Here is a 25,000-nt window from a genome sequence, read left to right on the forward strand (position 1 = left end):
TTGTAGAGCATTTATTCGTCTCAGTGTTGACAGAAGGCCAGAACTAAAAAACGCTGAAAAATATGTGTTTTTGGAAGAAAACGTATTATGGCCTGGTTTGAACATGAAACACAACACGTGACTGAGTGATGGGTTTCAAAATGTTTTATACGTTTCCCAAACACTAGTTAGCATTCCTGCATTTTGTTTTTACTTTGACACGTCTTAATTTATACGTTTAAAACCTCGCACTGGTGTTTCTCCGTAGATAAAAGAGAAGTGTTTCTTAGTTTACTGTGACACAAAGCTAGTGGTCGGATGTGGTTAGCATAACAGGCTAAAGTTACAGCGTTCTGTCTGACTAGCAAGTCTTTTGTATAATACATTGTCTCAAACTGTATGCTTTTTAAAGTAAATTATGCTAACATCTAGCGATTAGCAAACATTTGCTACATCATTGTTCACATGCTTTCATGTGTATGGTATTTATCACATTAGCATATATACGGCATTCTAATGAGAATAGCAAACACATTACAAACTGAGCACTGAGAATATTTATGACTGTTACCATGTGGATTTGGCTTTCAGGACATGACCCCACGTGTGTGTGTTTATTAGCCATGTGTGTGTGTGTGTGTGTGTGTGTGTGTGTGTGTGAGACATAAAAAAAAATGGAGCTTTATTTAATGACACCAGAAGGATCTGTTTTGCGAGCGAGAACAACCATGAAGTTTCGAAGCCCAGACGTCCGGGTCTGACTCGCTGTCACTGATGAGTCTCGATGGAATTTCCTTTGCTGAGTCATTCTACTCAAAGTTTCCCTCACGGACCACTGTGAATCGGGACACAGCCACGAATCTGCCAGGCAACAGCAGACACGAGTCAGCGTCTGGAGGAATGGTGGCCTGGTGCTCGTCTCCTCTGTACCCCGTTTCCCATTTGAAGCTATTTGATGCTTTTTAAAGAAAATCTAATGATCCAACTTGGAGCTCACATGGACCAAACGATCCAACATGGACCCCCCTTCTTCATCCTTGAATTGACTCGACTTTGTACCGTGTACAGACCAGATGAAGATCTCATGGTGCGCATTCGTGTTTGATTGAATTTAATGCCGCATTCGAATCTGAGTGCTGAGTGAATCAATGAATCATGAATCAATCAACGGATTCCTGAAAATCAGGCTTTGGATGATTAAAATGTTGAATTTCAGGAGGAATGATACGAATCCCTTTACAACATGGACCTGATCACTTAGTTAAAAAAGATGTAAATATCACACTTGAGGACGCGATATGGAAATATTTCCCAGCAGCCGGACTCATGTTCCAATGCGAATGCTTCGATTGAATTGTTTCTTTTATTTTCCATGTGATGTACATTAGTTAGCAAGATCTTCGTTCTGAAGATCTGACCCGAGCAGCGTACGTACACGTTTAGAGCACAGAAGAATCCTCCGTAACTCTGCCTGTGTCTGTTCTATTTTAATGTCTTGTACCATGAAAAAAAAGAAGAAGAGAAAAACGAATCTATTCCCTCAGACTCTGTATCGAATGTATTCATGCTTGCCTTTAAAATGTCTGAAGAAACTCACTGTAATGGTTTTAGGCTCTTTAATCTTTGAGCGTCAAGTGTGTTGTGTGATTCTCAATAATGCTACGCAAATCTTCACCTTTCAGTATGTTTAGAAGTATTGGCACCCCTCACAGCGAAAATGAACAAAAATGAACATTTCCAGCTTACAGAACATTTTAGGTTTTGAAATACTATTTTGTAAACCTGAAATTGTTTTCTTTATATGAAACCCTTTCTTTTTTTAAAAGTATTTCGACCATTGCGAGTAATGAACTTGGCAGCTTGGCAATACCAGGGGTTGAACCCCCAACCTTCTGATCAGTACCCCAAAGCCTTAACTACTGATCTCCCACTTCCCCATTTTAATGGCAAAAGTCTGAAGCTGATTTGATTTCTTTATGCTGATGGATGATCATATTTAAACATTATTTTAGACAGTCAATACTTTCACCGTGTTTTTGAGAACATCATTTGAACCAATGGGTCTTTTTTTAAAAACTGTTATAAATGAATAATTCTTGTGCAGTGGGGGTGCCAATACTTTTAGACTTTGTTGATAATTGCTGTCTCTAACATTAATTAACCGAGATTTTTTCAAAACTAATCAATCCTTTATTCTGAGCGATTCGTAAATCTGAGGAAGTGAAGACAAATGCTGGTGATGATGTCACATGATCCCATAAGCTCCGACTCCAGTTGACCAGAACTGTCTGTATTGTGCCTTCCATAAGTATATATTTTTGTATCTCAGTTATATTATCTTCACACACACACACACACACACACACACACACACACAAACCACTCTCAGGCCCATTAATGAACGATTAATTTGCCAGAGAGATAGAAGTCACCCCTGGCAGCAAAGCATCATGGGTAAATATAAATGCATTGCTGTGGGATTTGTAGAACATGAGCCCAAATGACCTCATGTTGTTAATCAACTCACCATAATAATACACACACACACACACACACACACACACACACACACAAACACACACAATTCCCTCCATATTCTCCATAAATAAATTTTTATTTTATATATATATATATATATATATATATATATATATATATATATATATATATATATATATATATATATATATATATATATAGCTGTGTAATAAACCACTTCAAGAAGTAGAGCTGTGATCAAGACATCCCATATACAAACACACACACACACGCATTTGGGTATACACTCAGGGTTTTTGTGTGTGTGTGTGTGTGTGTGTGTGTGTGAATAGTGGGTTTTTTTTGGGTGTTGGCAGTTGACGCACTGCATGAATTAAACAATGCAGACTGACTGCAGGAATTATCATCACATCAGCTTTCACAGTACTGCAGCCTGCACAACCGCAGCTCTCCGTCTTACACACACACACACACACACACACACACACACACATACACACACACACTCTCGCTCTCTTAAAAGCACACTCTCAAAAGCACATCTTTTTTTTACCATTTACCAACTACACACACACAAAAACACAAATCACAGTAATACGCATTCCAGACTTTATCTTCAAGAATATATTTTATTTGGACAGTAGCAGCTCTGTGCTTTACATCATCGATGACTGAGAGAAGGTTGAGTTTAAATCCTATAATAACAAACGTTGCCTTTATTCTGTCCCACATACGAGTTAGGAGTTTATTATTATTTATTATTATTAGTCATATTAGAGAAGCAAACACTGAAAGGTGGGGTATCTACACCAGGTGAAGGGGTGGTTGATAAAGAGGTGGGGTATATACACCAGGTGAAAGGGTGGTTGATGAGGAGGTGGGGTATCTACACCAGGTGAAGGGGTGGTTGATAAAGAGGTGGGGTATATACACCAGGTGAAAGGGTGGTTGATGAGGAGGTGGGGTATATACACCAGGTGAAGGGGTGGTTGATGAGGAGGTGGGGTATCTACACCAGGTGAAGGGGTGGTTGATAAAGAGGTGGGGTATATACACCAGGTGAAAGGGTGGTTGATGAGGAGGTGGGGTATATACACCAGGTGAAGGGGTGGTTGATGAGGAGGTGGGGTATCTACACCAGGTGAAGGGGTGGTTGATAAGGAGGTGGGGTATATACACCAGGTGAAGGGGTGGTTGATAAGGAGGTGGGGTATCTACACCAGGTGAAGGGGTGGTTGATGAGGAGGTGGGGTATCTACACCAGGTGAAGGGGTGGTTGATAAGGAGGTGGGGTATCTACACCAGGTGAAGGGGTGGTTGATAAGGAGGTGGGGTATCTACACCAGGTGAAGGGGTGGTTGATGAGGAGGTGGGGTATCTACACCAGGTGAAGGGGTGGTTGATAAGGAGGTGGGGAATGATCATTTGAATAGAAATCGATCAGTGTTTTACTCATTAATATATATGTTTACAGGGAGCACTTTTTCTTCTACTGGAGTAATGTTTTACAGAGTCTATCTCTACTTTAAATCAACTACATGGTTTGTGTACTTCATCCAACACTAATTGTAGTGTAAATAGTAGTAGTGTAGAAAATAAGATAAAGAAGTTACTTAGTTATTAGTTAAGTCCATGACCAAAAAAAAATACACATGATGACTCAAACTACACGTTACTTTAAGATCCATTTGCCTAAAGTTATGACTCCAATTTTTCCTGTGATTGATTATGTGACAATTGTTGCACGTTGTCAGTGGCGTCGCTCCCATTTTACGTCACGTGACAAATTCTCTGACGGCTCATTGGATCAACAGTTTCCATGTTGGTTAATGTTAATTTGTTTTCCATTTCCTATATTTCAACAGTATTAATATAACAATATTTAAAATATGATACGATCATTTTTTTTATTCTATGTTTAATTAATACAGTCGTATTTTCTTTAACATAACAAAAAAAAAGCTAAACGAATTGTAGTGAAAATTACGTGGGCGGTTTGCGATCACGTGACCAAAGAACGTAAATCGTATTGGCTGGTAACCCGATTTAAAAATTTAATAAAATATAAAAAATACACACTTTTACTAAACATTAATGATATCATATAATATATTTGCTACGTTTGTACTCATGTCGTTGTGATTTTTTATTAATTTCGATTTTTATTTTGTAAGTGTTAGTTTAGCCGGGATCCCCCCCTTTCCCCCCTCCTTCTTCTCCGCGTTTACGTGCGCGCACCCTGGTCACGTGTGCAGGATTTGCGCTTCTGATTTGTTCCGGGTCTTTGCGTGCGCGCTCGCCGGTGTGTCACCTTGCTGAGCTCGACGGCTGTAGCGGATCTGAGTGTTCCGGATTCACTCCTGGAAAAATACAAAAACACACTGCAGCCATGACGTCGGATTCAGCAAGACCCAAAAGCTCTCCAAAGTCCATCAAGTTCCTGTTCGGTGGATTGGCAGGGTATGTAAAGGGCAAACTTGTTAAAGCGCGTTTACGTTGCAGAAACCCCCGGGGTGCACGTCGTTTCTCTGCATTTTATTATCGTCATCATCTCCATTATTACTGTTCATTCCTGAGATTAAAGCGGGTCTGATCCATACCAAGTCCAATCACTGTGCTTACAAACATCCAAGTACAATCATCATCATAATAATAATTCTGATTATATTTGAGGAGAACCCTAGTAGTCTTGAAGGTCTTGTACTTGTACCTCACAGCATTATGGAGGCCCAAAGCAGGCATGTGCTTCAGGCTGATCTGATCTTCTACCTAAAGGTCACAGATGCTGGGAATGTGCTGTCAGACACTGACACTGCGCTGGAGATACCGGTCTGACATGTGAACGAATGATTCTGTTCTGGAGGAGGAGGACATCCATCATATCTAGATCTTCTGTAAAGCAGTACATTTAGATAATTAGTTTGATCTGGTGTGGACCAAGAGGACCTGAGTGATCTCCAAGGTTATCCCAGGAGATATCCCGAGGGTTCTTCATGATCTTGTTTGTATCTTGTGTATCTGTTACCTGTTGTGTTGGTCACTGATCATGATGTGCTCCAGGATGTTCTGGACTTCAGAGAAATGGACAACTTTTGTTTGTGGTGTGTTGTTTATTTACACTCCTCTGATTTGGGTTCAAACGTGTGTACGTGTGTGTGTGTGTGTGTGTGTGTGTACGTGTGTTTTTGCACTGAGTGCGTATTTGTCTTCTCTTTGCTCAGCACACAAACCCCAAAGATTAAAGGAGGCGTCTGTGTTTTTTATTTATTTATTTATTTTTTATGTGAAATAAAGTAAAGTAAAGTAAATCAGGAACATGTCAGTAATCTGAAGCTGATTATTCAGATCGTTTGGTCTCCAGTGTGAGGGTTTATAGTGGAACAGAGGGTTTCGAAACATCTCCATGACGTGTTCCTGAGAATGCTGATTGCACCTTTAAGTGTCTGATATCATTAAAATATAAAACCTTTAATCAGAGATAAAACACAAACACTCTGATAAACACTGGGTCACTGACTGACATTCTCTAACTCTCTGTGTGTGTGTGTGTGTGTGTGTGTGTGTGTGTCTCAGGATGGGGGCTACGGTGTTTGTTCAGCCCTTGGACCTGGTAAAGAACAGGATGCAGTTGAGCGGTCAGGGTTCGAAGGCTCGTGAATATAAGACGAGTCTGCACGCGGTGGCCAGCATCCTGCGCAACGAAGGAGTCCAGGGCATTTACACAGGGTGAGGAGGGGGAGGAGGGGTATACACCAGGTAAAGGGGCAGTTAATGAGGAAGTGGGGCATCTACACCAGTTTAAATAGCAGTTATTAAAGAGGTGGGGCATTTCTCTCTTCCTTCCTCCCTCTCTCTCCCTGCAGTCTCTCGGCCGGGCTCCTCAGGCAGGCGACCTACACCACCACGCGTTTGGGGATTTACACGATTCTGTTCGAGAAAATGACGAAAAAAGACGGAACTCCTCCAAATTTCCTCATGAAGGCTCTGATCGGAATGACTGCTGGAGCCACCGGGGCGTTCGTCGGAACTCCGGCTGAGGTGGCGCTGATCCGCATGACTGCAGACGGACGGTGATCACCTGACCGAAGATCTGAAAAAAATAACAACAACAAAAACAGTATTATAATCTTTCTCTCTTTTTTTTTTCCTGCAGTCTTCCACCTGAACAGAGGAGGGGCTACAAAAATGTCTTCAATGCCCTCATCCGAATCACCAAGGAGGAGGGGCTTACAACGCTTTGGAGGGTGTGTGTGTGTGTGTGTGTGTGTGTGTGTGTGTGTGTGTGTGTGTGTGTGTGTGTGTGTGTGTGTGTGTGTCACGCCCCTTTAGTGCTAGTGTTAATGATTGAAAGCAGGGTGTGTTAGTGAGGTGTAGTATTGGGATAATCTAATAGTGTGTGTGTGTGTGTGTGTGTGTGTGTGTGTGTGTGTGTGTGTGTGTGTGTGTGTGTGTGTGTGTGTGTGTGTGTGTGTGTGTGTGTGTGTGTGTTACAGGGCTGTATACCCACCATGGCCAGAGCAGTGGTAGTGAACGCAGCACAGCTGGCTTCTTATTCGCAGTCAAAACAGGCTTTGCTGGAGACAGGTGAGACATAACACCACCTTCTTCACCTTCACCTCCATCCTCACCTCTATCCTCATCTCCACACTCACCCTTATCCTCTCCTCTGTCCTCGTCTCCATTCTCACCTTCACTCTCATCTTCACCTCTGTCCTCAACTTTGTTCTCACCTTCATCCTTACTTCTGTTCTCACCTTCATCCTCATTCTCATCACCTTTATCCTCACCTTCAAAAGTTCTCACCTTTCACCAATATTAAACTCCGCCCCTTAAGACACAAATATCCGTCCTCACCATTAACATAGAAACACATCCCCCTATTTTCACTTTATTGGTTGTCCTACATTACCCACAATGCTGTGCTGAACTCGGTGCAGCGGGTCAGCGTGATGATGCGATGATGATTTTACCCCACGGGGTCATGTGACCTGTTCATGCAGTTCTACAGCGCAGGTCATTTCCTGATAACGAGACTAACGAGACTTTCTTTTGTTCTTTGATCATGACTCTTTTTTTTTTTTTTTAAATCGTCTCCTGTCTGTAGATTTTTGCTGAAAGTTTGTTTTCATCCCAGTGTAAGATTATAGGTCACCTAATGTGTGTGTGTGTGTGTGTGTGTCTGTGTGTGTGTGTGTGTGTGTGTGTTGACAGGTTATTTCTCTGATGATATCCTGTGTCACTTCTGCGCCAGCATGATCAGCGGGCTCGTCACCACTGCAGCCTCCATGCCAGTGGACATTGCCAAAACCAGGTCTTTCTTCCTACCTGTGTGTGTGTGTGTGTGTGTGTGTGTGTGTGTGTGTGTGTGTGTGTGTGTGTGTGTGTGTGTGTGTGTGTGTTGTAGTGACGGTTCAGTCATTAACGATTTGTTCATTTCGTCTCAAAGAGTGATTTATTTTCTACTGGATGCGTATGAGCAAAGCATCGTCATTTACCTCCTGACTCTTTTAGTCCGAGTCGTTTACCTCCTGACTCTTTTAGTCCGAGTCGTTTACCTCCTGACTCTTTTAGTCCGAGTCGTTTACCTCCTGACTCTTTTAGTCCGAGTCGTTTACCTCCTGACTCTTTAAGTCTGAGTCGTTCGCTCTTTTATTACATGACTCCCACTGATGCTATGCAGTTAAATATACATATATAAATGATTGGGAATATAGTTAAAGTTGGTGTATGTACAGGAGGATCTGGTTTTTTTATATATATATGTAACATTTCATTTTATTTCTGATCAAATGAATAAAATGATTCGAAAAAATGTTTCAAAGAACCGAGTCACTAAAACGATCCGATCTTCCCATCATTACTGTGTTTTTATGTATCCAGTAGGTGGAGCTGTTTCCATTTGCTATATAATGTTTGACTGACAATTTACACTGTGCGGCCAAAAGTTTGTGGACACCCGACCATATGTGCTTCTTTTTGAAAATGTTGTGTCATGCTGGAACAGGTTTGGGTCTCCGGGTTCAAGTGAAGGGAGAATTCAAGGCTTCTGCATCCCAAGATGTCTGATAAATTGTGTGTGTAGCAGTTTGGTGAAGAACCACATCTGGGTGGGGAAATCGGGTGTCCCAATACTTTTGGTGTGTGTGTGTGTGTTTGAAGCTCACGGTCGTGTCTTTGTTTCAGGATTCAGAACATGCGCATGATCGATGGCAAGCCGGAGTACAAGAACGGACTTGTAAGTGGATTCGTGTGTGCGCGTGTGTGTGTGTGTGTGTGTGTGTGTGTGCGCGCGACCTTTTACTTGAGTTTCAGAGACAGGTTTGTGTGTGTGAGTGCAACTGCGAGTAAGAGAGTGTGTGAGAGTGTGTGTGTGTTAATTTTCCCTGGAGCTAACGTGTGTGTGTGTGTACAGGACGTGCTGGTGAAGGTGGTGAGGAACGAGGGTTTCTTCAGCCTGTGGAAAGGCTTTACTCCGTATTACGCTCGTCTCGGCCCTCACACCGTCCTCACCTTCATCTTCCTCGAGCAGATGAACAAGTTCTACAAGATCTACTTCCTGGACTCATAGAGGAACCTGAACAGCTCGACTCAGCCCAGGGTTCTGAACCGGTCTCGGGGTTCTGCATACATGTGTTTGTGTGTGCGTGTATGTGTGTGTGCGTGTATGTGTGTGTGCGTGTGTGTGTGCGTTTACCACGCCCTCCATGACTTCCCCTGACTCTGTTATAAAGCGAACCACCTCTGATTCTCTCTCAGACGAAGGGGACGTCATCAAGGGCGAGTTTGATTGTGAAAGGGATTGGAACACAGCCGCACGCCGGCCCCTCAGAAACTCGACTCAGAACCCTGCGCTGTTTATCGGACTTTTTCGGAGAAAGAAAAAACGAGAACAAGAAGAAAGAAGAGGTTTCTGTTTCCTGTCTCTGTAGAATGAAGCTGCACGCTGAACTGATGCACGTTTCCGTTTTTATTGCCCCGAAATTAAAAAAAGGACTGAATCTTTGTGTGAATCCTGTCATAGTGACGCGCGTGCGTGCGTGCGTGCGAGAAAATGACAGAATGGAAAAACGTGGATAACTCATCTCTCTCTGTCTCTCCCTCCCTCTCCCTCTCTCTCTCTCTCTCTCTCTCTCTCTCTCTCTCTCTCTCTCTCTCTCTATGTATGTGATCGATCACACAGAGGAAAGAAAAAAGAAGGGTTTATTAGAAACTCATGCCTTTCTTCACACCCAAAATTCTGCTTGTATTATTTATTTTGGCTTAAACATTCAGAGGAAAATGTTGTCTCTTTAACCGGATGTCTAATCGATTTAAAACAACGTTACCGTGTGTCTTTTTTTATTCCTTATAAAACGGTTTAGTAAAAGACTGAACACTACACAGGAGCGGAACAGCGACTGGACCTGTTACTTTCCTTTTTCGTAAATAAATAATAATAAAAATAAGCAATCAGTTCAGGTGACTGGTCACTTCTTTTCATTTGTCTTTTATTTCTTATTTTATTTATGTTCTTTAATAAGGTTTTAAGCAGCTGTAAAAACCCTTCATGTTGTTGTTTTCGTTTGTTTTGTTTTCTCCTGTCTGTTCGCCGAACCTGCAATAAGAAATGTATAGATAAAGTTCTTTAAAAGATTGAAAATAAAATATAAAAATATAGATAATGTATTTATGATGTTCTATTATTTATTATTAATCATGGCGATAATAATTAGGTTTTTTAATAAATAAATTTGATAATTATAGATTTATTATTGTGTGTATAAAGCCCGCCCTCCAGCGGTTAACCCCGGAACAACGTCACCGCCAATTATAAGACTTCCGGTTTCCGGTTGGAATCATTCAGTCCAAGATGGCGGACCTCCTGGGCTCAATCTTGAGCTCGATGGAAAAACCACCGACGGTCGGCGACCAGGAGAGCCGTCGGAAAGCCCGAGGTACGGCGGCGTTAAACGCGTCGCAGAGACGCAGTGAGACACGTGAAAGCGCGTCACATCCGCGAGTTTAAATCTTTTATGTTTTTGTTCTTTCCGCTGTGAGCGACCGCAGTTTCGACGCCGCTGCCCTCTGCAGTCCAATCACATGCGAAGAAACTGGGTCGCGTTGATGACGTCACAGCAGCGCTGCATTCTCATTGGCTACCTAAATATTTCTCCTGGTTCATTGGGCGCTCTTATAAATAGGCTTAATAGAAAATGCTCCATTGTTATTGTGTTGAAACTAAATCTTTTTTGTATTAATATATTCAATTAATATGTCCACGGTTTGGGGTAGACTGCGGTTTGGGACGAGGCGGTTTTGGGGTGACTGCGGTTTGGGACGAGGCGGTTTTGGGGTTGACTGCGGTTTGGGACGAGGCGGTTTTGGGGTTGACTGCGGTTTGGGACGAGGCGGTTTTGGGGTGACTGCGGTTTGGGACGAGGCGGTTTGGGACGAGGCGGTTTTGGGGTGACTGAGGTTTGGGACGAGGCGGTTTTGGCGTGACTGAGGTTTGGGACGAGGCGGTTTTGGGGTGACTGCGGTTTGGGACGAGGCGGTTTTGGGGGTGACTGAGGTTTGGGACGAGGCGGTTTTGGGGTTGACTGAGGTTTGGGACGAGGCGGTTTTGGGGTTGACTGCGGTTTGGGACGAGGCGGTTTTGGGGTTGACTGCGGTTTGGGACGAGGCGGTTTTGGGGTTGACTGCGGTTTGGGACGAGGCGGGTTTGGGGTAGACTGCGGTTTGGGACGAGGCGGGTTTGGGGTAGACTGCGGTTTGGGACGAGGCGGGTTTGGGGTAGACTGCGGTTTGGGACGAGGCGGGTTTGGGGTAGACTGCGGTTTGGGACGAGGCGGGTTTGGGGTAGACTGCGGTTTGGGACGAGGCGGGTTTGGGGTAGACTGCGGTTTGGGACGAGGCGGGTTTGGGGTAGACTGCGGTTTGGGACGAGGCGGGTTTGGGGTAGACTGCGGTTTGGGACGAGGCGGGTTTGGGGTAGACTGCGGTTTGGGACGAGGCGGGTTTGGGGTAGACTGCGGTTTGGGACGGGGCGGGTTTGGGGTTGACTGCGGTTTGGGACGAGGCGGTTTTGGGGTTGACTGCGGTTTGGGACACTGATAATGAACAGAAATAAGAGATCCTGAAGTGCTCTAGATTCTGCTTAGTGCACTAGACTTTCAGTTTTGTATTCTTCTTCTTTAAAAGGGTGAAAACTGCCTGAGCTCTGAGGTCACGCTGTGCTTGTAAATGTGTGTTCACAGAGCAGGCGGCTCGCATGAAGAAGATGCAGGAGGACGAGAAGAGGAAGAAGGTCGAGTTCAGGAAGAAGGTATGAGGGAAGTAGGAATTACATACCCGGTGCTCCTCAGGGTGTGAACGTTACACGAGTAAATAATGCCCCTGTTGATGTTTGGATCAGATGGAGAAGGAGGTGTCTGATTTCGTTCAGGACAGCGTGCTGCAGAAGAAGAAGTACAAACCCATGGGGAAAATTGAGAGGAGCATCCTGTGAGTCAGACACTCCTTCGAGGAGGTTATGTTGAAGGTGCCGATACTTTTGGAGTTATAGAATCTCTGATTTACCTTCTGTGTTGTCTCTCAGACACGATGTGGCCGAGGTGGCCGGTCTCTCCTCCTTCTCGTTCGGGGATGATGAAGAAAGCAGATACGTGATGATCTTTAAAAAGGTGTGTTGAGATCTGCCTGGTATCTGATCTTCTACTGACATTCACACTCACAGGGGGAACTCATCACAGCTGTGTGTGTGTGTGTGTGTGTGTGTGTGTGTGTGTGTGTGTGTGTAGGAGTTTGCCCCGTCGGATGAGGAGTTGGAGGCGTATCGTAGAGGGGAGGAGTGGGATCATGCCAAAGCAGAGGAGAGACGCAAACTGAAGGTGAGCAGAGATTAAAACTAATATTTCACACTTATAACAACATCATAACACCACACATAACACATTTATAACACATTTATAACACCACACACAACACATTTATAACAACATCATAACACCATATATTAAATTTTTAACACGTTCTGTAAGTGCAGATCTTCTCAGGTGAAGCTCATTAATTTCTATAGATTTTGTTACTAATAAACTGAAAATCTAAACCAATCAGAAGTGTTCATACGGTTAGCACAAATCCGATTGGCTGGTAACCTCCCATTGCTCCGCCCATCTACCCCGATCCCCTCAGGAGCAGGCGGCGTTGGAGGAAGAAGCAGCGAGTGCGAGTCAGAAGAGGCCGTCGTCTCCCAGCTCCAACTACAGAGACAAATACAGCCATCTGATTGGTACATCTGCTGCTAAAGACGCCGCCCACACGCTGGAGGCCAACCGGGCGTATGGCTGTGGTGAGTTACACGCGCACACACACACACACACACACACACGCGTGCAGGAACACGCGTGCACACACACACACACTAAATGTTGTTCCTGAGTGCAGTATGTTTACGTTTTGGGTCCATGTTTATGTTCCAAACTCTTGATGTTTCTTTGATCTCTTTCTTTTAAATAAATGAGTGATGATTTTGGCTGATTTCTGATTGGTCGTTTCTGACTCTGTTAGTCCCGGTGGCCAATAAGAGAGACACGCGCTCCATCGAGGAGGCCATGAACGACATCCGAGCTAAAAAGCGACTCAAGAGAGGAGAAGAGGACACAGGGGCCGGAAGTCTGTGAGACGACCTGTGTGTGTGTGTGTGTGTGTGTGTGTGTGTGTGTGTGTGTGTGTGTGTGTGTGTGTGTGTGTGTGTGTGTGTTTCAGAGTGTGTACTCATAGACATGTCCATATATAGTGTTGTATTCTACAGCAATATCACATGGGTGGCTTGTGGGATGTGTGTGTGAGAGAGTGTGTGAGAGAGTGTGTGAGAGAGTGTGTGAGAGAGTGTATGAGTGAGAGAGTGAGTGAGAGAGTGAGTGAGAGAGTGAGTGAGAGAGTGAGTGAGAGAGTGAGTGAGAGAGTGAGTGAGAGAGTGTGTGAGAGAGTGTGTGAGAGAGTGTGTGAGAGAGTGTGTGAGAGAGTGAGTGAGTGAGAGAGTGTGTGAGAGAGTGAGTGAGTGAGAGAGAGAATGCGAGAGCACATACACACTGTTTAGGGGTCACTCCAGCCTTGTCTGCTGCTTCTACCCTCCTCATTGTGTGGTATTTGGTTTTAAAACTTGACAGTGTGTCTTTCATTGTGTGTGTCTTCCTGATGTGATGTTAAGACACTAAACACATGCAGGTTTTTATTTTTTTAGTGTTTTTATTAAATAAAGCGACTTGGAAATGCCTCTAATCCCTATATTGAAATGTGGGCATGTCTTTAAGGATACCGGATGGTATAAAGTGGGTGTGTAACTAAAAGTTGAGACCATATATGGAATTGTGGGCGTGTTCAAGTGGCAGTGACGCTACAACTGGAAAAATAGACGTTTTTTTTTTTTTTTTTTTTTTTTTTTTTTAAGAAATTATTGGCACTGATATTAAAACTATGAATTTGCGTAATCAAAGTTAAGATTCTATTTTTGGCCATATATGGACAAAGCCACACCCACTTTTCTCTCAATTTAAGGCACAAAAGAATCAGGAACGTTTGTGTTTTATATGTTGAGTATTTGTGACTGTTTTGACTCCCGCCTGCAGCGTGTTTATCATGTGACGTGAGAAGCCTGAATCTCAGCTTCACGTGGATCCTGTACTAGAAATAAGGATTTTTATTCCTGTGCATGTTCATATATAAAGCAGAAAGTTTGTTTTAGGTGAATAAAACTCTTCATTCTTACTGTGGATTCTGTATTTCATCATTATATGTTTCATTCATATTTAAAGCAGGAAACAAATCCGGCTGAAAATCACATCTGAAACCCAACACTTCCTTCATATTTATAGCATTTTAAAGCCTTTCTTTACTGTGCAACACCTGAATATGAAATAAATATAAACCTGAAACGTGTCATTGTCAGTAATGAATCTTGTGTCCGTGTTTTACACACACACATACACACACACACACACGCACACGCTGTATCTGAGACGCCTGCGTCTGTAACCGACTCGACTGTTACTCACGTCTCACGCTTTAAATAAAGCATTGAACCAGGAATAGTTGTGTTTTGATTTGGAGAAGGAAATTTGTGTAAAATTCATTAATGGTGTGTTTTTCATTGCATTAATCAGTTTTCTACACTTTTCACAGACACTGTAAGTATAATAATATAATATCTAATGTAAATGAGTGGGTTACAATTTACTACAATTTTCAACATGAGCCACTTGTTACACACACACACACACACACTGGCATGTCTATCACAATTATTTATTTATTTAAAATTCTATATATATTAAAATAACAATCTATAAAAAACTGCTAAATAATTACAAAATATTAAAACATTTTTACTACCTTTTGCTTTTACTATAACATTAATTTTTCACATTTATTTATTATATTTATAACGTGTTTTGTCTCTAACTGTATTTTTGTTATTTGACTATTTAATTCAGTTTTGTCAATGCCACCACTGTACTGGGACTGAACTCAATAATATTAGCTTCATCTGCTTTTCTCTCCAGCAACTTTTTTAGATTTATTTATTCCGCCTCTAATAAATGAAATATTTAAGTAGTCATGCAATTTAAGGCACAACAGGAACTCGAACTTGTTTGTGTTTTACATGTTAAGTATTTGTATTTGTTCAGGCCCAGCCTACTGGTCCTGAACACCTCCCTCTGTAACTGAATCCCGGACTCCCTGACTGGGAGACCTCAGTCAGTCCGGATCTGGAACAGCATCTCCAGCACCACCACACTGAGCATTGGGGCCCCTCAGGGCTGCGTGCTTAGCCCACTGCTGTTCACTCTGCTGACTCACGACTGTGTAGCAATGCACAGCTCAAATCAGATCATCAAGTTCACCGATGACATAACCGTGGTGGATCTCATCAGCAGGAACGACAAGTCCGTTCTCCACTGATCATTGATGTGTCCTCCTGAGGAAAGCCCATCTCCCTCCCCTCATCCTAACCATGTTCTACAGAGGGACCTTCGAAAGCATCCAGTGCAGCTGCATCACTGCCTGGTTTGGGAACTACAGAGGACAGTGAGGACGGCTGAGAAGATCATCTGAGATCATCTCACCCCTCCATCATGGACAATGCTTTCGGATTCCCTCAAACCATCAGGTTCCTCGACACACAGAACTTAACTGTATCAAACACATACACACGCAACTGTATGTTACTGAACTGTAGAACCTGAACTCAACACACACTGATTACTCATCTCAATCCATTTCACCACCATATTATATTTATATTTCATCCTATTATACTGTTCATATTGTTTAGGTTCTGCACCTCTCCACTGCTCCTACCGCTGTTTTTGCACTACATTGTGTTTTGTCCTTAACGCTGTGTTCTGTTATGTAGCTTTATGTTGTTTGTGTAGCACCAGGGTTCTGGAGCAACGTTGTCTCATGTCACTGTGTAATTAGATATATATGGTAGCTTTTTGACTTGAAATAAAATGTTCACAGCGCCATCCACTGGAGCTTTAATCACTTTATTGACACAGATACAGAATTTACCTCGAACTCTTAGACAATAAACTTGTTTTAAAATAAAACATTTATTTCGAATAATCAACTTTATTCTGTATGTGTTTTTTTTATATACAAGTTACAGCACGACAGTTCTCACATCCCGCGAGATCTACAGGCTGCCGCATATCAGCGGTATCATCTCGCGAGATCCTCCGCGCCGTCGATCAGCTGATTTTGGAGCCTGCAACGTTACAAACAAGGTCTCGCGAGATTTTGCAGGCCCGGTGGCGCTTTGTAATGGGGTGGGTGAGATCTCGCGAGAAGTGCGCCTCTACAAGGCTGGCCTTGTTGCTGAAGCGTAAACACACGGAAACAACAAAAGGAGATTTTCGACGTTTTGGAATGACGAAGCTGAAAAGTTCTGGGTTCTGCTTTTTTCCCTCCTGGAGTTAAAAAAGTAGGTTTTCACCCCGAGGTTGGAGTTTGTATAATAAGAAGACGATAAGGAGGAGAAAAGGAGAGTTTATTCAGGAAGATCTTCGGACTGTAAGTTGATAAATTACAAGACGTGACAGTTTATAAACAACTAAAATTATCATTTAACTTGGAGTTTTACATCATTATAGACCTGTTTTATTACTATTGTGTGTTCTGTGGCTTGTTATTGTTGAATCAGATCACTGTGACTATTGCATTTAGATTTGATTAGACAATAACCACCACCACCATCATCATCATCATCACAATAATAATAATAATAATAATAATAATGCACCTGGAACCGGAAGTGGGTTTATTTATACATTTCTTGTTGCCACATAATTTCTTATTTTACCATGTTTTTCAATTATTATTATTATTATTATTATTTTTAAGCCCATGTCTAGTATCTCAGCCTTGGGTTAGTGTTTAGGATTAAACTGTGTAACACACACACACACACACACACACACACACACACACACACATCACATAAGAAAGGAAGGTACTAATGTTCCCTGTGTGTGTGTGTGTGTGTGTGTGTGTGTGTGTGTGTGTATTTAATTTTTTCCTTGATTCAACACACCAAACAAGTATTAATGTGTAGGAAGAGAAAACCTGAGCACATGTGGAGAAGATCCTGTATTGTCACTCTTCCTCTTCAACTTCCTTTCATAATAGCGGAAAATTCTCCAAACATCACATGCCAGAACCATGCTGGGGATAAAAACACACACACACACACACACACACACACACACACACACACACACACACACACACACACACACACACACACATTGCCTAATCGTGTCATAAGGCTATGATCCAAATCACTGGAGTTTCTGATGTCTGAGGAAGGAAAAAATCCGATTGTGTTTCGCTGTTAATTCCTGATTAATAAAGTGGGTCAGTGGTTCAGATGTAGAACAGTTTGTACTCGAAGAGAAATCGGGGCACTGCGTTGTGTTCGAACCTCAGAGACATTTATGTTAGTTAATTGTTTTATTGTTAAATATGTGCTCTGTGTTTCTTCCTTATTATATTCTAACTAATAAAACATTTAAATGAGTCACGTTTTTACACGAGATACGTTTTTACTTTTGATAAAATTTTTTATACAAAATTGTAGTGTATGAATGTGTGTAACTAATAAAATCTATTTTGATTGACCCATAAAATATTTAGATTTTAAAAATGATAAATGTTTCATTGCTAAAACTTTTCCCTCACTTCCAGTTCTGTTATTCAGTTGTTTCTTTTTTTAGCTTTTCCCCTGATTCAGGGTTTCAGCTGATTTTATAACTAAGGTTCTAAAACACATCTAAAAAACTCTGTCGTCTCTGACAGCACGTGAGAATCTTTCGAAACACGTCTACGATAACAATATCAGAGCTACAGTTTGGATTATTTGACGATCAGCACAGAGGATCAGACTTCCTGTTAGTCTGGGAAGCAACAGGAAATGGTTGTGATTATGTTTCGGAGAGATTTGAGGATGAAGTGAGATGTAATATTGGAGGTTTGAGACATTTCAGAGACAGGAAGTGTTTTACCAGGAAGAATAAATAAATGTATTCTCTGCGTCACTCTCTCTTCTCCTCCACATCTCTTTTATCTCCTCCGTGTCTCTCCCGTATCTCTCTTGCGACTTTCTCGCGTCTCCTCAGCATCTCTCGCGTCTCCTCCGTGTCTCTCTTTTGTCTCCTGCATCACTCTCGCGTCTCCTCCGTGTCTCTCGCGTCTCCTCCGTGTCTCTCGCGTCTCCTCCGTGTCTCTCGCGTCTCCTCCGTGTCTCTCGCGTCTCCTCCGTGTCTCTCGCGTCTCCTCCGTGTCTCTTGCGCCTCCTCCGTGTCTCTCCCGCGTCTCTACACCATCTCCTCCGCGTCTCCTCCGCCTCTCTCCTGTGTCTGCTACGAGTGAGTGAGAGGGAAAGAGAGCGTGTACAGAGGGTAATTGTGTTTATATTGTGTATATAATGGAAGGAGTCTCCAGTGTCGGTGATCTGTACAGCTGTATGTTGGAGGTGAGGGAGGACTTGATGTTGAGCTCCTGTGACTAAACGTGGTTTCACCAGAATTCTGAGCTCCTGCACACGTGACTGATCGGTCAGTCCTGAGGAAATGACATGTTGTATAAAAGAGAAGCTCAGAGATTCCTCACTGTAGCGTGTTGCGTGTTCGCTGCGTTCCGTAAAAAGCAGAGCGTGACACATTTGTCTCTTTTATTTATTTATTTGTTCGTTTCTTTATTTAAAAATGTTAATTATCAACCCACTAAAAGCAGCTGATGAGATTTTAAAACGAGAAAATAATCATTGAATATGTTTCTGTATTTATTTAATGTTAATGAATTAATTCGCTTTTTTGATTAATTGATCGTTATTATGTAAATAATGTAAATAATGTCGTTTTGTGTTGCGTTGCGTTGCGTCTCCACTGTGTTGTGTTGCCATGATGTATTAGTGTGGTTTGTTATTGTTGTGTTGTGTTGTCATATTGTATGGATGTGGTGTCATGCTGTGTTAAAGTGTACTGTTGTGTTGTGTTGTATTGTGTCCTGTTTTCAGGTTATTGTGTCATATTTGTGTTGTGTTGCATGACTTGTCATGTGAACCGATACCAGATCGAATCCCAGCCCTGAACTGGTCACACTCGTTTATTACGCAGGATAGTTTTAGTGAGGGATCAGTGTCTGCATCACCCTCACACTGAGACTCCTCTTCTCTTCTCATCAGTCTGCAGTCTGGAGTTTTATACAGCGTCTAGACGAAAAGTGAATGAGACAATATAAGCCCCGCCCCCTTTCCTTATATAGATAAACGAGGACACTGTGATGTGGTGATGGTGTTTTAAACTACTCTCTCTTTTTCTCTCTCTCTCACTCTCACTCTCACTCACTCTCTCTCTCTCTCTCTCTCTCTCTCTCTCTCTCTCTCTCTCTCTCTCTCAGGGTCAGGATGGTGTGTGTGTGGTGTGTAGAGGGAGGTTTAAGGACGTTGACCTTTGTCCTCTGCTCGATGCTGACCTTCTCCCCTGGACATGCGTACATCTACGTTGTGAGTTGAGATGCGCGTGTGTGTGTGTGTGTGTGTGTGTGTGTGTGTGTGTGTGTGTGTGTGTGTGTGTGTGTGTGTGTGTGTGTGTGTGTGTGTGTGTGTGTGTGTGTGTATAATGTTCAGATCTCAACTCGTCCACTTCTCTGTGATTAATGGAAAAGTCTTTCTCTCTCCTTCTCTCTTTTCTTTCGGATGCAGCATCTGAATAATATGAGCTCGATGTTGTTGGAGGACTGGCCCGCGCTCTTCGGGTCTCCTCTTCCCCGAGACGGACTGATGGTGAGAAAAACGAGCAGAACATCTGTCTGTTTTATCTCCTTCATCATAACATCTGTATGTCGCTCACATCTCTCTTTTTCTTTCCCTGTCTCTCTATCTGTCTTTCTCTCTACTTGATTTCTTTCTTTCTCTCCCTCCCATTTCTCTTCTGTCTGTCTTTCTCCATGTCCCCCCTCACTTTTATTCTTCCTGTCTCTCTCTCTCTCTTACTTTTTTTTCATGTCTGCCCACGGTCCTTCTGTCCGTTTTCTTCTCCTTATCCCCCCCCCCTCTCTCTCTCTCTTTCTTTTAGGGTTTTCTGGTCGAGTCTCGTCCTCTGAATGCCTGCGCTCCAATAGAACCTCCTCCTGCCGCTCCCACATCTTCTGATCCAAACAGCACCGCTGGGTTCGTGGTTCTGATCCGACGCTACGACTGTAACTTCGATATAAAGGCTGGTCTCATGGTTCTGATCTTCATCCACACATGACCATGATCTCCGTCCACACATCAACATGATGCTCACTACAGTGCACAACTGTACTGTGGGGGGAGAAGGCGGGATTATGGGTTTATGAATATGTAGAATTTATTCAAATCAGATGAACTAGGTGTGTTATTATGCAGGTGCTTCACGCTCAGCAGGCCGGGTACAGCGCCGCTATCGTCCACAACGTCTACTCAGACGTCCTGCTCAGCATGAACTACAGCAACGGTAACACACACACACACACACACACAGACACACACACACCACATTTGCATATACACACACCTGGCCTGATTGGATTAGGAATAAAGAGGGACTTTTGACTGTTTTCTTAAAGACACTGAACATATCGTGTGTGTGTGTGTGTGCGCAGAAACGATAGCTGAAGAGATCGAAATCCCGTCCGTCTTCACCAGCTACTCCGCCTCCAAGATCCTCCGCGGTTTCATTAAACCAGACCAGGGGTAAGACATGTCGCATGATGATGATGATGATGTTGATGATGGAGAGGGCAGGTTCTGCCTCTGTAGAACCTGATCGTGCATGGAGATAATGGACTTGGGTCTGAGAAGGACCCTCATGCTGCTGTGTGTTTTGTTGTTGCAGAGCTTACGTGATCCTGAAGCCTGATTTCTCCTTCCCCATCACCTTCTACCTCATCCCCTTCACCGGCATCGTGGGGCTCATCATCATCGTCATGGTGGTTATACTGGTGAGGAGGAAAACCCTCTCAACACATGCAGCAGTCTCCAAAATACCTTTTAATCTGCAGAATAGGGATTTTATAAAAAATCGAGATCTCATGAGGTCCTTCACCAGGGTCAGTGTTTTTAAGCCCTGAAAAGTAGCTGAATTATCACATCCTCATCCTGAATTTTAGCCTTCCTGCCTCTCTCTCTCTTTCTCTCCCCCTCTCCCTCTCTTTCTCTCCCCCTCTCTCTCTCTCTCTCTTTCTCTCCTTTACTTACTTTACTCACCAAAGTGTTTAATTAGAAGGTTTTGGAAGGGTTTTTTTATATGGTTTTTTTTTTACTTGCAAAGTAAGTGTGTGTGTGTGTGTGTGTGTGTGTGTGTGTGTGTGTGTGTGTGTGTGTGTGTGTGTGTGTGTGTGTGTATATATACAGGTGGTGCGCTGTGTGCAGTACAGGAAGAGCCTGAGGAAGAACAGACTGACGAAAGAGCAGCTGAAGAAAATCCCCATTCACAAGTTTACTAAAGGTGAAGTTTGTAACTCGTGAGAAAATGATGTGGTTTGGTTTTGAGTACGAGTTGGTATGAAAAAGTTTGGAGATTCGCTCTGTTTACATGAAGGTACTTTATTTATCTACGTTTTTACACAATCACCTTCAAAATGGTCTCCTTGCACAGCACAGCACCACCTAGTGTTCTTCTGGAACGTGTCCTGGAAGTCTTCTTATTGAAGTGTCTCGAGCATCTTCTGCGATTCTGCTGGATCGTGGTAAAACTGAGACTTTTGAGCTTCGGGAAGCGGACGTAGTCTGCAGGAGCCAAATCTGCCGTGTAGGGTGTGTGTGTGGAAGTGAGATTGTGTGGTTTCACGTGTGAGGAGCTTGGTGAGAGGGTGTTCACGTGGTCAGAAAAGCAGATGTGGTATGCATGTGGTCAGAACAGCACCAGTCCCACAGCTCCTGATGTTCACAGGACCATGTCTTTTGGAACACTGACTTATGAAGGTCGGTGCTCCCTGTGACTGCGCGTGCAGCCTCATGCTGCCATCTGTTACAAAACTACTTTAAAACCTTTTGATAGCACCTCGTAGAGTTAATTAGAAACATCAGGAAATACTACAGAAGGTTTTCTCTCACCTCCTTCTCGTCTCTGTCTCCGTCTCTGTCTCCGTCTCTCTCTCTCAGGTGATGCGTATGATGTGTGTGCGATCTGCCTGGATGAGTACGAAGAGGGAGATAAGCTGCGGGTGTTGCCATGTTCACACGGTGTGTGTGTGTGTGTGTGTGTGTGTGTGTGTGTGTGTGTGTGTGTGTGTGTGTGTGTGTGTGTGTGTGTGAAAGATCCATTTAAAATATGTTGAAGTCTTTTATAGATATTCTTGTAACGTGTGTGTGTGTGTGTGTGTGTGTGTGTGTGTGTGTGTGTGTAGCTTATCACAGCCGGTGTGTGGACCCCTGGCTCACTCAGACCAAGAAGACGTGTCCCGTGTGCAAGCAGCGAGTCACGCGTACCAATCCCGAGTATTCCGACTCGTCCGACTCCGAGGAAGAGGCGGGGCCTCCCACAGTTAACGAGGAAGAGGGCGGGGTTTCCGGCGAAGAACATTCCGAGCGCACGCCTTTGCTCCACCCGTCCCCTCCATCCTACGAGGCTACGGTCGCCACGGTGACCATCGCGGCGCAGTGTCTGCCTCAGCGTGACTCGCCCTTGCTAGAATACGACGGTTACTACTCGCCCATGGAGGGCTCCGAGGAGGACACTGAGGAAACGGAGGACGACGCCGGCGAAGACGTCGACGACGACACGGCGCAGCTGATCGGACGCGGAGCCGTCAGGGTGTGAGAGCAAAGCATCATGGGAAGGAGAATGAAAAACACAAGGCTTTTCAGGCTTTTATTTGTTTTGTTTTGTTTTTCTTGTAAAACCTAATTTGTTCCGGAGCTAATCGCTAGAGTGTGAAGTTGCAGCAAGCTGTCGATTTTAGAATTAGGATGTGAACCAGCGCCCCCTTGAGGTAACTCTCCTTCAGGACAGGCTGCTACAGCAGGAAAGAGGCGTCGTTTCCTTTCGAGTCTTCTGTACCGAAAGAGAGCAGGTTCCTTGTTTAATAAGAACAGAGGAAGGATTTTACGAATGTAACATGCGTACACGCTGATTATTGTGCAATACGGCCCTGACGCCAGTTGTGTGTGTGTGTGTGTGTGTGTGTGTGTGTGTGTGTGTGTGTGTGTGTGTGTTGTTTTTAATTTTTTTTATATCGTCGATAGGAAAGTCCCCAGTAATCGATATAAAATAATATTCCACTATATAAATACACAAATCCCCACTGAAATTTGCTACCAGATAAACACTCAAACATCTGCATTAAACCAGACTCATGTTTGGGGGGGGGGGTATTTTTTATTTTTTGATTAAACATCTGGATTATCTGAGACTGAGTCCTGTATCAGTGCTGCAGGATCATAATAATAACTAACAAAGTGAGATATAGTGCTTTTTTTTTTTTCTTTTTTTTTTTTTTCTTTCTCCTTCCTGTTCTTCACTTTTAACACACGTTCATTATGAAAACACACGTGTCTAATAACACTATGCTTTAGTTCTATAACTGACTGTATATTACGCTTCTCTTTGTCCTGCTTAAGACTTTACTGTTAATGGCGTGTCTCAGTGCGTTTTTATTTTTAATATGCTGTGTTTTGTTTTGTTTAGTTTTTTTGGACGGTAAGCGACTTTTCCAAACCACTCAAATGTCAGAACGTAAAAGTGCAGTTCAATCTCCAAAAAATTCCACCATTCAGTATTCCGTGTTCTCCAGCTTATCCAGGGTGTCTTATCATTTTATTGCGCTGGATCTACATAGCGAACAAGAGCGTTATGCTAAAACACACGCTAATCGTGTGCTCCAATTTGAAATCCCAAAGACTCGGATGTGAGCGTTGCGTTTTTTTCTTCTTCTGTCGTCTCTTTTGTTGACATTAATAAGAAAGTAAACAAGTGACGAGTGTGAATTTTAATTTGCGAGCCGCAATGAATTAAATGGAGCACTCGCTTACCGTAATCCGACTCTCTTTAAGACCTGCTCGGAGTTTTGTGACCGTTTCTTTTATTTTTTAATTTTTGAAATTAGACCACATCTGTTTAATGTCTTGTAAAAAAAAAAAAAAAAACATTTACGGAAACTGTGTGTGTGTGTGTGTGTGTGTGTGTGTGTGTGTGTGTGTGTGTGTGTGTGTGTGTGTGTGTGTGTGTGTGTGTGAATTGAATTGTAAACACGGTTTGAATAACACTAATCGAATACTGTTATGGCACACAACTGGGACCACTCACTTCATGTTCTTCTTTTTTTTTTTGCTATAGTGAGATGTTTGAAAGGTGAGAGAGAGAGTGAGAGAGAGAGTGAGAGAGAGAGTGAGAGAGAGAGTGAGAGAGAGAGTGAGAGAGAGAGTGAGAGAGAGAGTGAGAGAGAGAGTGAGAGAGAGAGTGAGAGAGAGAGTGAGAGAGAGTGAGAGAGAGTGAGCGCATACTTAATGTACTACACTGTTTAGCTTCGGTGCCATAAAGCGGATTTTTATCTACTCCCTGCGTCCATGAGCCGTTTTTATCACCTTTAAGTTCAGTGATCGTCTTCCAGACGTCCAAAAAGTTCTTAAGCAACATCTCTACGCGTTCACCACACCATCAGCTCCACTATGAAAATATACACATAATACAGTGGTATTAAAAAGTTTTGAGATTAGTTTTGTAACACACCAGCAGATGGTAGCAAAAGGCTGCACACACACACACACAGTCACAGGGAGCACCGATCTTCATTAGTCAGTGTGCCAAAAGAAGCAAGAAGATCTCACTTCCACAAACACCCTACTCGCTGGATTTGGCTCCTGTGGACTTCGACCTCTTCCAGAAGCTCAAAGGTCACCGTTTTGACACCGTTGCGGAGATCTCGAGCAGTAAGATGATCTGATTTTCAGAAAAAAACTGTAGGGGATCGTGTGGGAACGTAAATAAATATAAAGTATTTTCTTGTAAACAGAGCG

The 25,000-nt window shown here is 43.1% G+C and overlaps 4 protein-coding genes and 1 long non-coding RNA gene across 13 annotated transcripts in view; 4 read left to right on the plus strand and 1 right to left on the minus strand.

Moving 5' to 3' along the window:
- The window catches only part of LOC310720595 (voltage-gated potassium channel subunit beta-3), a 27,648-nt gene extending 26,073 nt beyond the window's left edge, over positions 1 to 1,575 (plus strand). The window contains 1 exon segment of the mRNA XM_083531348.1: positions 1 to 1,575. This exon segment is cut by the window's left edge and continues 2,627 nt beyond it. The gene's annotated coding sequence lies outside the window, so the exon portion shown is untranslated.
- A 3,130-nt stretch (positions 1,576 to 4,705) lies between these two features.
- Positions 4,706 to 10,134, plus strand: slc25a11 (solute carrier family 25 member 11). Its single transcript, XM_083531363.1, has 8 exons — positions 4,706 to 4,938; positions 6,052 to 6,204; positions 6,342 to 6,548; positions 6,632 to 6,722; positions 6,972 to 7,062; positions 7,690 to 7,789; positions 8,662 to 8,713; positions 8,891 to 10,134. Exons 1-8 carry the CDS (start codon positions 4,868 to 4,870, stop codon positions 9,044 to 9,046), a joined length of 921 nt encoding a protein of 306 aa, XP_083387489.1. The 5' UTR covers positions 4,706 to 4,867; the 3' UTR covers positions 9,047 to 10,134.
- A 117-nt stretch (positions 10,135 to 10,251) lies between these two features.
- Positions 10,252 to 24,538, plus strand: spag7 (sperm associated antigen 7). 8 transcript variants are annotated; one of them, XM_083531396.1, is made up of 8 exons: positions 10,252 to 10,412; positions 11,715 to 11,782; positions 11,873 to 11,961; positions 12,056 to 12,140; positions 12,258 to 12,347; positions 12,652 to 12,808; positions 13,027 to 13,297; positions 24,343 to 24,538. In XM_083531396.1, exons 1-7 carry the CDS (start codon positions 10,328 to 10,330, stop codon positions 13,137 to 13,139), a joined length of 687 nt encoding a protein of 228 aa, XP_083387522.1. In that variant the 5' UTR covers positions 10,252 to 10,327; the 3' UTR covers positions 13,140 to 13,297; positions 24,343 to 24,538. The 8 variants fall into 8 exon arrangements, with proteins under 8 accessions (XP_083387522.1, XP_083387517.1, XP_083387519.1 ...); XM_083531391.1 differs by lacking the exon at positions 24,343 to 24,538 and adding an exon at positions 13,449 to 14,397 and having other exon boundaries at positions 13,027 to 13,347; XM_083531393.1 differs by lacking the exon at positions 24,343 to 24,538 and adding an exon at positions 13,445 to 14,397 and having other exon boundaries at positions 13,027 to 13,339.
- rnf167 (ring finger protein 167) lies at positions 16,305 to 24,538 on the plus strand. 2 transcript variants are annotated; one of them, XR_014531777.1, is made up of 11 exons: positions 16,305 to 16,533; positions 19,420 to 19,525; positions 19,724 to 19,804; positions 20,097 to 20,237; positions 20,411 to 20,498; positions 20,647 to 20,737; positions 20,880 to 20,985; positions 21,398 to 21,491; positions 22,148 to 22,228; positions 22,393 to 24,395; positions 24,477 to 24,538. XR_014531777.1 is itself a non-coding variant. In XM_083531352.1 (10 exons), the coding sequence occupies exons 2-10, from the start codon at positions 19,427 to 19,429 to the stop codon at positions 22,803 to 22,805; spliced, it is 1,194 nt and encodes a 397-aa protein (XP_083387478.1). In that variant the 5' UTR covers positions 16,305 to 16,533; positions 19,420 to 19,426; the 3' UTR covers positions 22,806 to 24,538. The 2 variants fall into 2 exon arrangements, 1 of the variants encoding a protein (XP_083387478.1); XM_083531352.1 differs by having other exon boundaries at positions 22,393 to 24,538.
- Positions 23,636 to 25,000, minus strand: part of LOC310720636 — a 2,133-nt gene continuing 768 nt past the window's right edge. The window contains exon 2 of the long non-coding RNA XR_014531785.1: positions 23,636 to 24,905. This is a non-coding gene — a long non-coding RNA (uncharacterized lncRNA). The remainder of the gene's footprint in view (positions 24,906 to 25,000) is intronic.

The sequence above is a fragment of the Silurus aristotelis genome, assembly GCF_946808225.1.
Source record: "Silurus aristotelis genome assembly, chromosome: 26".
Taxonomy (NCBI): Eukaryota; Metazoa; Chordata; class Actinopteri; order Siluriformes; family Siluridae; genus Silurus; species Silurus aristotelis.

What these genes read in the sequence shown, in the direction of transcription:
- rnf167 (XM_083531352.1), top strand. Translation starts at nt 19,427, where the DNA reads ATGGTGTGTGTGTGGTGTGTAGAGGGAGGTTTAAGGACGTTGACCTTT. An exon ending in CATTCACAAGTTTACTAAAG is followed by an intron (nt 21,492 to 22,147) that starts GTGAAGTTTGTA and finishes TCTCTCTCTCAG; the next exon opens with GTGATGCGTATGATGTGTGT. An exon ending in GGTGTTGCCATGTTCACACG is followed by an intron (nt 22,229 to 22,392) that starts GTGTGTGTGTGT and finishes GTGTGTGTGTAG; the next exon opens with CTTATCACAGCCGGTGTGTG.
- spag7 (XM_083531396.1), top strand. Translation starts at nt 10,328, where the DNA reads ATGGCGGACCTCCTGGGCTCAATCTTGAGCTCGATGGAAAAACCACCG. An exon ending in GAGCCGTCGGAAAGCCCGAG is followed by an intron (nt 10,413 to 11,714) that starts GTACGGCGGCGT and finishes GTGTGTTCACAG; the next exon opens with AGCAGGCGGCTCGCATGAAG. An exon ending in CAACCGGGCGTATGGCTGTG is followed by an intron (nt 12,809 to 13,026) that starts GTGAGTTACACG and finishes TGACTCTGTTAG; the next exon opens with TCCCGGTGGCCAATAAGAGA.
- slc25a11 (XM_083531363.1), top strand. Translation starts at nt 4,868, where the DNA reads ATGACGTCGGATTCAGCAAGACCCAAAAGCTCTCCAAAGTCCATCAAG. An exon ending in CGCATGACTGCAGACGGACG is followed by an intron (nt 6,549 to 6,631) that starts GTGATCACCTGA and finishes TTTTTCCTGCAG; the next exon opens with TCTTCCACCTGAACAGAGGA. An exon ending in GTGGACATTGCCAAAACCAG is followed by an intron (nt 7,790 to 8,661) that starts GTCTTTCTTCCT and finishes TCTTTGTTTCAG; the next exon opens with GATTCAGAACATGCGCATGA.